Source organism: Anopheles marshallii, chromosome 3 (genome assembly GCF_943734725.1).
Source record: "Anopheles marshallii chromosome 3, idAnoMarsDA_429_01, whole genome shotgun sequence".
Classification (NCBI taxonomy): Eukaryota; Metazoa; Arthropoda; class Insecta; order Diptera; family Culicidae; genus Anopheles; species Anopheles marshallii.
The window spans coordinates 46,677,304-46,690,673 of record NC_071327.1 but is presented as its reverse complement, the minus strand read 5'-3'; the positions used below and the strand labels follow the sequence as shown (position 1 = coordinate 46,690,673).

The window sequence follows — 13,370 nt, the reverse complement described above, 5'->3', positions numbered from 1 at the left end:
TGTATTTGTATCAGAATCGAATCGAAAGGATCGATAACTCCGGACAAGAGTACAAGAGGTGCTTCCGTTTAGACAGAACACAGAACGGCTCCTTAAACTACTCCAAAAACTGTGCAAAATGTGTTCAATAGCGGAAAACGATTGTTCTCCTTCATGCTAATCAACGATTTCCATCGCTGGACACACAAAGGGTCAAACTGTCGGCGCTATCGATACGTAACTTCTCAGCAAATATGCTGAACAATCTCAACGCAGCCGGATTGGGTGGTGAGTTTACATGAGTAAAAGAATTCAGTGTGCACTCGTTGTTCATTGTTTGCTTTGTTGTTGTTGTACTAAGTAGCATGGAAATATCTGTTTGATCCAGTTTTTATTGTATCAAATCTTTCACAATCAATACATAAAAATTGACTTAATAAAAAAAAAAGTACTCTTAATGTAGCTAGTTGGTGCATTATTTAAGCGTTTGTTCAAGCAACTTAAGTATTTTTTTTCCTTTTCCTTCCAAGTTAAAACAAATTTCTCAAATTTCCCCGGTATAAGGCAAATTACACAGCGATAATGGCTGGAAAATTTAGTACAAAATTCAAGTCAAGCGGTGCCAAATCCGAATAATAAATTCAAAAATTTCTTTATACTTCAGTTGAAATCATTTACTGACCACACAGGCAAATGCTTTAATGAACAATATTATGCTGAAACCGAATAAATTAAACAAATATTCCCCAAGTTCCGTCTGAATACAAACTACAGTGGCAGTCTTTGAAATTAAACTCATCTGTTAACTTAACACATTTTTAATGAATCAATTGTTGTTGTTCTTTGAATTATTCTATTCAATTATAAAAAATAATATTGCAAATACTGTTGATTTCCTCATTCGATTTTTAATTAAAAATGGGATTAGACGAAAGTATAGTGTAGTTTGCTTGTACAAAATAACTAAATTTGAAACAAACGTTATGGACTGCAACATCGATTTACGGACAAAATCCAAAGTTCTTTCCTGCATAAGAAGTATAGAGTATAGGAATTGCTTATGTATAAGCATATGATTCTGTCTTATATGAGCAGCGTTCACCTTTAACAGCATAATTCAAGTTGTTGTTACGCGTTATCGGTAGATGATAACAGATGACTAAGTGTAGAACTTCATAGTTAGGTCTCATCCACCACTTAGGTGTAACGAAATTCGATTAAATATGCGATATAATATTGAATACAGATTAAATATGCAGTATAACATCGCGAACCAATACAAAATACAAAATAATATTATGATCACTCTTTAGTCATCGAATGTATATCATAATAATTCATTATTACGACCATGCTTCTTCAATACTGCTTATTATATTGTCGATGCCAATCAAAATATTTTATGACTAAGGTTTTTCTTCGAATTTCAACTAATTTTGGTTTTTATTTTGCGTAGGATGAAAGGCCAGCATGGGATTTGGTACTAACCTTCTTTGTTAGAATCGGTAACTGATTTAGAATCTATTGTCTGACAGCAAATAAAATACACAAACGTAATGAGCAGTCTTATATATCTTACCATCACTGTGCATTTATAAAGTCTGTCAGTCTGGCTCTGGTATGAGTCCTTTGTCTTGGTTAACAAAGAAGATGCGAGTTAGGTATGCAGTTGTCCTTCACTCTTAACGGAGACATGATCAATACTAGATGTAGCCGTATCTAGCACTAATAACGACGAGTGTATTGGAAGGATAGGCAGAAGAAATTATAAATTAATATCAATATTAAACAAAAAATGGTCAAACATTTGTTTGCTGTTCAGCACCAACATTAGAATGCGTATTGTTTTATTCCCTTACGGATTAAAATAAATTCAAATATTAAATAATACTTCCAGCGGGGAATGGTTACATAGCTAGAAGCGCAATATTACAAAATTTATCGGATCACTTAATTTAAATGCCACCGTTTAACACGCACCTACACAAGCCCGATCATTTGTTTAGCGATAGTCATCGTTAGCGATAGTAACCATACGCTGGGAAGCTAATCCAACATGCAATACCGTTGGCGCAATATCATCGTATGATAAATTAAATTCTCACCTCGTAAAGTCCGCATAAATGTGTGGCCCGATGTGAAAAGCGCGTGTTGCAGTAACACCAATCCGCGATACCATCGAAAAAGCGCACACACCGCGAAATCGACCCGAATCACAACGGCGCATACCGTGGCGTTCTAGTTTCGTTTCAACATAAAGCTCCGATACGCATAATTTATGACACATTAGTGTCCATGCATTATGCACCACACTACCGCACTCGCGGGATAACAGTAAAGCAGCAAAGAACCATCAGGCTGATACGATATGATGGGACTGGTGATGCACAAAAAAGGTGCTTAATCGAGATCATTAGGCCAACCAACGGCCAACGAAAGGGTCTCTGCGTGTGGGGCTCCAATCGAATTCTCGAACTGCACGCTTCATTACATGTACCGACGCAGCGTGGAGGTCTCAATGGAGCCGTGCCAAAGAGTGCTCTTTATAGCTGCTCTTGTGCACCTTTCGAAGCGGTTACTTTGAGCGTTGTGTAAATTTGTGTTCATAAAATTGATAATTAATGGTATCGCAATTAAAAGTGGTAAACAATTGAAATAATGATCGTTTAATTGAAGCACCATAATTGAATATGGTGCTACCATGGTGGAATTTAAAAGTGTGCCATCGGTCCGACTGCATTGCAGATTATTACTATCCTTTTAGTACGTGAATGGTTAATGCCGCTGAGTTTTATTCTTTAATGCCCATTTGGCTTTTCTTATAAAACTTAAATTGTTGAAACTTATATTATGCGATAAAGGCATACAAAACGATGATTTTTTCAAGAAAATCGATATTTGATTTCTATTCGAAAAAATCGTTTAATTATGAAGAATATGAAAGAAAACGAAGAGTTGTATAACAATTAATTTTAATCATTACGTTTCAAATTTAAACCATATCATCCCATTTTCTATCTTACGCGAATTTTCTATTCAATGGGCCAATCCTACTGAAAAAATCTAAACATTTAAAGTCCAAAGTACACATTTCGATCCATTTGCTGCATTACACGGAATTGACTCCAGTGAATGGACATTTCGATAAGAAACGTCCTCTCACGCGCACCTTACACGGGAATATCCTTGCCGCCGAATATTCCATTTCCTCCTAAAACCGAGATCCCCAAAACCCCTGCCGGCAGCATCAGTATTCGTCGACGGCACAAATGGCACCACTAAAAGACGGTGACAATGGAGCAGAATCGAGAATGAAATGGTGATAATGTTTAATTTAATTTTATTAAAACCTATTTACACGCGCTCGAGCGCCCGGAGTCAGTGCAGACGAGATGGTGCCCAAGCCCCACGATTTCACACGATCTCTGCTGCACGTCTCACTGTGCCGTGTAACGTGCATATTATGATCCGAATGGGAAGCGATGGTGGTTAAGTTTGGTTGTGCTGGTTGTTCGTGTCGTTGTCGCAAGTCCGATGTTGGCGCGTAGCATGCTACTATCGATCGACATGGATTGGATGCGATTGCTTCCAACACGGATGGAGCGAACGGTCGTGAAAAACCCCATTTTGTCGCATTTTCCATTCCGCCCGTTGACTCTCCACGGCACTTACCAGCGTACCGTGCCTGAAGGACTTGAAATCGATTTTTCGATGAATTGTGGCAAATTGCACTTCATCGCAGGCGTAAAACAGAAGCGTGGGCCGTAGTCAAACGAGCAGCTTCCCTTGCAGCGGACTCATGATTCGTTTTTCGTTGCCCACACGAAACGGAAATCAGCAAAGTGCATTAGTTTCGGTCGAAAATGTCAAAGCTTACACACATTAGTGCCACTTGGCAATTCATTAGTGTACGTGTAGTGTGAGAAGTTCCCTGTGACAAGTGACAAGACTCTAGTTAAAGCTAGTGTACACGTTTTTACAGCAAATTTGCTTTCTACCTCATTTAAACTAAGTTTCTGCATAGAAAAATACCACTTAATTTACTGATGCATCCATACCGAAGAGATCTTGTTTTTGTTTTTTTGGGTTCACTTCACCAACCACAGATGACGGTCGACCTTTAAATATTCATTACTCCTTATGTTCCTTCGGACAACAACAAGAACGGAAAAAAGCCACAAAGAAAAACCAGTTTACGTTCCAGCACCCAACAAGAACACCCTTGCTGACGCGAAGTGAATTCATACTTTTTTTTGCACATTAATTATATCGATCCATGCGCGCTGGTGATGATGAAAGGTGGCGAGATGTTGCGCCTGCTCCGGTCCCTTCGCGTGCAGTCTGGGTGGTGTCGGGACAGCGTTTCGCATTCTCGCAACATCCCTGTCAAAACGGTCCTGGTAGTCCTGGTAACTGGTGTTTGTTGTCATGGTTTCTCATTTACGTGCGATAGGCGGCAACGATTTCACGCAACCCGAACGAGCGAACAACAACACCAGACGCACACGGGAAGGCCTTCATAATTCAAAATGAAATAGACCCTTGGGAGCCGTCAGTGGGTCGAGGTTGATAGAAGTTGATTGTAGGGGTCACGGATAGAGGAATTGAAGTGGAAGGATTTTTCAAGCTTCTCAGGTATTGACTGGCTGGCGCACACGAGTTTAGGGTTAGATTAGTGATGAAATGACCTTCCCAAGTTTGGTCGGAGCTGGTTACATGGTTTGTCCACAGAAGGGTATACTTTAACTTATTTAAGCTCGTTACTTGATGATATGTAGTCATTTTCGCTTAAAGAATCTCGAAGCCATCGGTCATTCAAAAAATTTATATGAAAAAAGTTTTAGTTTCTTTGCCGTATTTGATTATTTGCTTTGATCTAAATGTTAAAGACGAGGATAACACGTTTAAATTTGGTTTGAAGTTGCTTGCTGGTATTAGTCATAGCATACTCAAAACACATAATCAAGACATACTGGATATCAGCGTGTTGTTTTTGGCTCATAATGACGTGCTTGGTGTAACGTGTTGTTTTTGTGTGAGATCGAGTTGAATCAAAGTAGAAATGTTGCTAATTAAGCAGTAACTACGAATGTTGTCTATGTAACACACGTTAGCTAATTTCAAACTAGTTCTAAGGGATTTTGGATGCGAACAAAGATTCTGCCACTCAAACAACGAATTCAAAAGACAATCTGATATTAATTGCAATCCTCCGTACAATCCAAAAAACTATAGACTGTTTTGAGCTATTACGGAGAGCTCCAAACGACACCAAATTTCTCATCATGACATACAATTTTTTAAGAGTACTGTAAGATTTTAACGGACATGACATTCCATTGAATTCCTGTTTGTGAGTATCTTTGCTTATTTCGTATATTTTAAAGTTTACCACGATCTAAAGCTCGGATCTCCGCAATTAATCATATGAAAGACTCTAATGGATCCTAAAGTTGGATGACTGGATTTCGTTAGATAACTACGTAGGATTTTAATTCAGCTAAACTGCATAGTCTCCTAAATCTATATTCTGCAACTTTAATAGCATCATCTTTGGTAGTATACCGATCAAAAGTACGATTTTGTTTCCACGAAAGAGGCAAAAATGCAAGAACAGTTAGGAACTAATCGAACTGGTCAAGTACCGAAAGCCTTACACATAGTACATCCAAACCAAGAGCTACAAGTTTATATAATTGTCATATTCCTGTTTCATCTTTTATGTGCTGTTGTTGTTAAACTCCGTCCCAACTTCCTTGTCCGTTCTGGGTCCTTTTGTGTGTACTCTAGTTTGTATAACTCGTACTGCTGGTCCAGCTTTGGAATAGTTGCCGTTAAGATTAATTTTGTTTCGCACGTGAGTATGAATATACGAAATTACTAAGTTGCGACCTTGTACGGAAGCGACCAACACCACAGAACCTTTGTAACATCATCGCACCTTTGTAACATCATTTAAACGGTGAAGCCTTCATCGAACATCACTGCATTAATTTCCCCGCAACAACACCTTTTTTGGAAAATATGACTCTAAGTAGCTTGACATTGTTCGGCACTGATTGAAGTTTATCATACGATTCTTTTTCGATTCCTCAACTGTCTCATAATCTTAAAACCATTTCTCCAATAGCTTGTTTTCAACCTAAAGCAGTTCCTATCCTCATTAAACAGATAGTATTAGACAGGAAATACACTCACCATACATGTTGTTTCCTTTTTTTTTAAACACACTGATCCCACAGAAAAGTAAAAGTGTGAATTAAAGCTATATTAGCATTTCGTGTTTATCAACCACCCTAAAATACCTGCGCGCTAGAGTTCTCCGCATTGATACAATAAAAATAGCTATAAATCTTCACACTATCCCCAAAGCCGCTAATTCGAACCGTGTCACTTTCCATTCAAAAACTAATGCATCAATCAATACATCGATTCATCTCACAGCCGTTGCTAAATATCTTCCCCAAACACGTAGACGGTTAACATCATCATAAAAGCGTGGCAATCAAAACCTAATAACTCATTACGCTGCGTGTGGTTCGTACGCATGAATGAACATTTCTTCGCTCCCGTTTTTTTCCACTCTGGACGATAGATCCGATTCCGCCCGGATGCATTCCACAGACACTTTACGGTGAAGTAAACACTGCAAACGGGAAGATGCAGCAGCGCAACAGCATCAGTGTGCTACGGTGTGGAGTAACCCCCCGCACTAATCGACCACATAAAAGAAAACAGTGGGAACAGAAGCGATCGTTTTGTGCGCTGCTTGTTAAAAGTATCAACTCCATGGTGAAGATCGCTTCGTAAAGAGAAAACACTGGGCTGGTGTCGATTCTTCATCGATGCACTGCTTTTTACACGTTAGTGGCATCGAACCGAGATTCTTGCTGGCCCGAGACCCTTACACACAGTCGGGAATGGCTCATATGGGGCTTACAGGTAAAGCGTGGCTGCCCAGAAGTGTTAGTCAAAGGTGCCACTTTGCTTCTTGTATTCATTTCTCATGTTTCCATAGTGTAATACTGGTTTGTCTCGAGAACTCAGTGTGCAGTATTTCTACGTCTCCTACCCTCTACCACAATTCACTCACAACTGGATGCCTGATCTGATCAACTGCAGTCAATCTCCCAAGTTTTCTGGCCAAACTTTCATGCACGATCCGCATCCGGTAAGGTGTGTAGAGGGTTAACGGCAAGGGGGCGCTCACATGCGCTGACAAACTGCACCACAAAAACGGTAGCCAAAATCGTATAGATGTGTTAAAATTAACACCTGCATATGAAGAGTAGCATAAAAGTGTTTCTGATACGTGTCTTCCACGAATAAGCCCCACCAGCTCTGCTGGACCATAGCTGGTTTCGATGTAGCGCTCACCGTAGCGGGCAAGGACAAATGGACCGGGATTGGGGGGTAAATGGGGGGCAAAAAAATACACACACCCGCTCTCACAAAACTGTCAGAATGGATCGAAATGGATTCATACGATCCACCACATCCACCAGCGTTGGCTCCGTCCGCTCAACTGTCAACAGGGTGTGATGAGATGTGACATGAGTCCGTTTGAAAAACTGTTCCACGGGGCTAACGGGTAAAATTGTTGCTCCGACCATCATCCGTCATCGGTAGGGACCCTGACGTAAACGGTGTAAAGCCGATGACAGTGTTGGCATTCGCCCGACTACTGTTGCCCAGGCACCGGGCATGCTGAAAAAACGAGATCACATGTACTTGTTGGATGATTTCGGTGAGCTCATGTTTGTTTGTTTGAATCCTGCTGTAGAACGGGTGCAAATGTAAAGCTTTTAAAGCGATGCACTATCGAAAAAAGCGACGAATCTATCGAAAGTTGGGTGTGGAATATGTGTAACGGTATAAACATGCTTTTCCAAGTAATATTGAAATATCTAATGTTATTGTACGGTTCATCTTCGCAAAAAACATATAAACGGTTACATGTGTTGTTTCTCTTGGAATTTATATGTATTTGTTGTTAATTCCCTTTCACATTTCACAACAAAAGTTTAGAAAACTGATTTCTAATTACTTAAGTTTAATCAAGGTTTAAGGTAATTATTCTTATTTTATTGCATTACGCATTGGTTGGAGGTTCAATAAGTTACATAAAGAGATACGTAAAGGTATTGGTTTATATGGAGTACGCATACGTTAATAGAATTCCAATGAGTAGGTCTCTGAGGTCTTTGAGGTCTCTGAATAACCATCTGAATACAGGAATTGTGAATACGACTAAGCGAAGTACAGAAGAAATGAGAAAAAACTTTAAGCTAAACATTTAATTTCAAGGTGTATTATCATTTAAAGCGCTTAAATTAATATTCGTTTATAACTACAATCAATCTGATAAATGTGATTTTCGGATCTCTGGCGTAAGTTGGCACAATGTGTCATATTTATGTGGAAATTTTTATGTACTTATGTATTTTTCAAATCATGTTCCTTTACATCCCTGCATTCATATTTAAAAATTTTCAAAAAAAAATCTAGAAAGCAATAATAATTAGAATTATATATATATACGATTAGCATTAAGCGATTTTATTCAGGAAAGTATCCAAAATGTGGAAAAGTTGTCAAAATGTAAATCGCTTAAAATTCGCTATATTTTCGTGTACAATCGTTCCGCAAAGAATTTAAAAATACAGAAAAAAAAACTATCTACTCTTTCCTTTCCAAGTTTCTACATGTATGGTACATATTCACCATAAAACTGTTGTTTTCTTATGTAAGGTCTATTTTTTTGTAATTATCGATGTGCATATAATTGTTGATCAACGCTTGACAGTAATTCAGTTCAATCGAGTAATGGTTAACAGTTTACCATTTCTACCCGTCCGCAGGTCCGAAGGAATGCGATCTGCCGAAGTCGGGCCTCACATCCCTGCACGGTGCGACCGGATTTGGCCAGGTACCCAATGCCGCCAACGCCGACAGCAACGGCAACCGGTTGCACGTCAACAGTGGCCCCGGTGGCAATACCGGTGGTGCTGGTGCCGGCACCGGTGGAACAGGCGGCGGTTCCGGTGCAGGGTCGCTATGTGAACCACACAACATCCACCAGGATCAGGTAAATGTAGCTATACGGGGGGGAACTCCAAGCGTCCAACATTTCCGGTCGGATCTGCCAAAGCATCCGACCGCCATTGCCCGAAAGGTGAACGACTTTGCTTACTCTCCACCAGAATGCTGACAAACATGGCGCAAAACAGAAACGGCACCGAACACGCTTCACACCGGCACAGCTGAACGAGCTGGAACGTTGCTTCTCCAAGACGCACTACCCGGACATCTTCATGCGTGAGGAGATTGCCATGCGGATCGGTCTCACCGAGTCACGAGTGCAGGTGAGTTCGTAGGTTGAAGATGAAGTTTGCTCTCTTGCCACTACTCCTACTGCTTACAGTTACGCCCTGACCACTCTTTCTGGTACACGTTCGCGAGCCCGCGAGGGATCTTCAGAATGCAAGACGGTGCGACCTAATGGAATGTCATGAAACCTTCCGAGTCATGCAGGGTTGGCGTTAGTACACAATGACAACGCTGACTTTGGGCCATGAGACGAAGTTCTCACACCCTATTTACCTTCGCTGATTATTTACAGAAATCACTTTTCTCGTGCAAGGTGCGAACAAAACCAATGGGAGAAAGCTCCATGAAGGCCAAAGTGGTCCAGAGCTAAGCGCACGAGTTTTGGTAAAATTTAAAACCCAGTTGTGCCCTTTGAGACATTATGAGGTTGTTTGCAGTACGTTATAGTTCATGTCTTTGTACTGTTAACATCGTCATTGCGTATGATTCAACAAGGTGTCTTTAATACCCTTTCGATTCGCATTCAACGCGAGCTTTAAGATAACTAGCAGCGTCTTCCAGAAGGCTTCCCTGACTATATACTAAATTCCTTCTGACTTAACTTATTGATCAAATGGTGTAACTTTGCATAACTATGCAACTGGCTAAATCCTGGACGAATGCAATAAATTGCTAGATATAGCTGCAGATTCCAGCGCAATCCTCTGCCAAGAAATACCGACGACAGACGAATGTTTTACACATGTAACTATGACACAACCCACTACACCACCCGTCCCGGCAAAAGTGTACTGGAATGTCCAGCCTTTGGTTCACTAATTAACAATTAAATCGACCAAATGAATCACTTACCTAATCCGTTCTCCCAGTCAACCAAAGAACCGCTTCTCTGACCAAAACCGTCTCTATTTCTGTTGACGGTTCTGTGACCATTTCTTGGGGAAACTGTGCGCTGGGAAAACCAACGTAATGGGTAATTATTTAGCCCAGTTTCCATTTACATAAACATGAATCATGAGACCTGTTTGGTCACCTTTTCCGGGACGATCGATTTAGTAAACGCCCCACACTGTCTGCCTAATGATTGTCTGAGCAAATGTGTCCCTACACATTATCCAACAACTGCCGATTGTCGTCAGCATGTCCCGTCCATAAAGCTGATATCTGACACATGTTAACTAACGTGTTGGACAGTTGAGATTCAAAATTTGCTTCACCTCACTACCCTTTGGCAGGTAGGTGAACCCCCATTATCGATTAGCATAGAAGAGTAACAAATCGGTCCATGTTCTTCTTAACATGATATCCTTTTGCTTCCCTTCCAAAGATTTAAATCGACATGCAGCCTTGTGTATCAAATGTCAAAAGCACTGCAAGCTTTACTTCAGTGTTTTGGGAAGATAAGACACTGGCTGACATCCTGAAAGGCTGAATCAGACATCTCTATATTTTTCCTAGACGAGACAAGCTATTCGGAGACTATCGCATCTCGCTATTAGGAACATTGCTACAATACAATTGACCATATCTCTTTTCGGCCTCCCAAGCATATATTTCTTATTGATTTGAGTGTAGTTATGTTGCAACTATTTCTAGGATAAAATTATTTTATCGATATATGTACCTCAATTTAAAGTGTGTACACATTTTATGGAAAATATCAGTAATTTTTCTAGGAAAAAAAATCTTCCGTTCCATAGAATCCAAACTTCTTCCCGTTTTTTTATTCTAATCCTCCAAACGAACCTTTAGATCCCCATGTCATCTCATAAATCAATCATGGAGCTATAACTTTATACAAAAAGCTTTAAACAATCTGATCACGTCTTCTCTCCTTAACTACGGGTTCCGTGTATGTGTATTTGTTTCCCATACAAAAGTGTGGCTCCCTATTCTCCCTTCCATTTGGCAACTCATCCCCCCCAAAAACCAACCCCGCACCAACTTTTTGATCCTCTCTGCATGGAAAATCCACCGGCAAATAACCACCCAACTTGGCGATTGGAAAAAATTCCACACAGCATGAAACGCTTCCCAGCAAACCCGGATAAAGTGTTTTCAAGGTTATTGCAGCGGCTTAGCACGGGATCATGCAGATTGTGGCTTCCTTCTGAAGACCACCCTGATGAGTCTCCAGTCACACCGCACGCACGCATATGAGCGCGCCAGTAAACGTGTGCCATAAAAGAAGATTTTATATTCACTTCACTCGCATCCCTGAATACGACCCTATCGATTGGATTGCAACTCGAGATGTGGCCAAAGAAAGCGGTTCCTTCGGATGGGATTTCCCCCCGTTTGTCGATTGATCTGCACCATCTTGGACCGTTTCGCAAATGGGCAGGTTGATGGAACGAACGAACTTTTCACTAATCACACCAATAATAAAGTGCCATACCCGATGGTCCGATCCTTTAGCAAACTCTCATGGCCGGTTAGAGCGAAGCAGCTGCGTACGAGAGCCGCACACGAAACCGCATGAACATAAATTCCACAACTTTACGCTTCCCCTTACTAATGGACTCGTTCTTGTGGCTACGTAACCACTACGCAACAGCACACAGCATGGTTTGATCCGTACCTTATTTGCCCCCCTAAAACACTGTTCTCGTTGTTTCGAAATGTTGTGCGTAGCATAGCCAAGGAAGGGCCAGACCGGCAGCATTGTTTTTCCATTAAAATATTCCAACTCTTGCGTTGGTGTTAAACCCAATAGTTTCCACTCCAGTCCGACCACTATTGGCTCTCCGTTTTGTGGGTTGCCAAAACTTTACTCTCAGGTCTATGTTGCGTTCGTCTGTATTTCCAAGTTTGGTTTGCTTTAACTAACCAACAAAACCACTATGTGACGTGAACTGAGGATACTTTTGCCTTGCGAAACATCTCACTTTACCACAAGAATCAAATCATTCCACACGGTCCCTTATTTCGTGCGTTAGAAAGCTTTCACTGCGACGAAAGTAGTCCCAAGATGGGGCAAAAAATTAAAGGAAAACTAAGATGTTACCATCACGAGAAAATTCCCCTACAACATCCTGCCCAAACTGTTCCATCGTAACGAATAAAGGAGCAAGAATTTTATTCGTTTTTTATTATATCATTATGAGTTTATAGGTTTGCTTTTATAGCATTACGCCCAAATCCAATGGAACTAGTGACGGTATTCGCTTGTTAGCACCACGATCGACCAATGCGAGACATTTATTCGCCTCCAATGGACAGACCGGGGCGATTTGTTTGATGTTTTGATTGCTCCAAATGTGGCAAAGTCCGGTCTCCAACAAAACACCACGAGAATGACCGAAATGATAGAGCAATCGATATGAGCCTTTTGCGTTTCTTCTTTTTCACCAACCACGGGGCACTGGGTGGAATGAATTAATTCGAACCAATTTCACCTCGAACGACCTGCTTCATCCATCCGAAGCGTCGCTTACAGCCAGTCACCCCACGTTATCGAAAGGACAGCAAAAAAAGCATTCAGCAACATGGAAGGAAGATGTTATGTTGGGATTACTTTCCCATTTTTCAATTGTGACCAAACCAATTAAAGGATTTGCGTTTCCCGTCGCAATCAGAACTCGGCCATACTGCATACCGTCACCAGGGGACAACGTACTTTAGATCTCTCATTTTCCCCATTACATTGTAGTGTTATTGCGTGCGATCAAATTGTGCTGTAATGATCCATAAATTTAGACACGGATGTGTAGTAACACTATTGAGTGTAGACAGAGTGAACACAGACAGTGGTTAAATTAAATCTTTACGCGTATGATCATTTTGTACACTAGTGCGAAACAATGCATAGTTAAGTAACAGAAATCGAATCACGACAATGATCACGCAATGTATCATTAACAATGTACTTAATAAAGCTACCTTTTACTTCAAGTGTCTACAAATTTTAGTGTTATTCTAACATTAGTTTATATATATAACCAATCTTCATGGTTTTTTCAGGGAGATAAACAATTTTGTTTTATTCTTTTCAATTATTTCTCCTATGTGTATTCAAATCTACCAGACTTATTATCTCCCTCTCTTTTTTACCGGTACAA

At 40.5% G+C, this 13,370-nt stretch overlaps 1 protein-coding gene across 1 annotated transcript in view; it reads left to right on the top strand.

The window, feature by feature from the left end:
• The first annotated feature begins 233 nt into the window (after window positions 1-233).
• LOC128715839 (homeobox protein orthopedia) overlaps window positions 234-13,370 on the top strand; it is a 35,425-nt gene continuing 22,288 nt past the window's right edge. Inside the window, exons 1-3 of the mRNA XM_053810757.1 lie at window positions 234-267; window positions 8,817-9,067; window positions 9,183-9,344. Of these exons, the coding sequence (XP_053666732.1) occupies window positions 234-267; window positions 8,817-9,067; window positions 9,183-9,344 (447 nt within the window). The remainder of the gene's footprint in view (window positions 268-8,816; window positions 9,068-9,182; window positions 9,345-13,370) is intronic.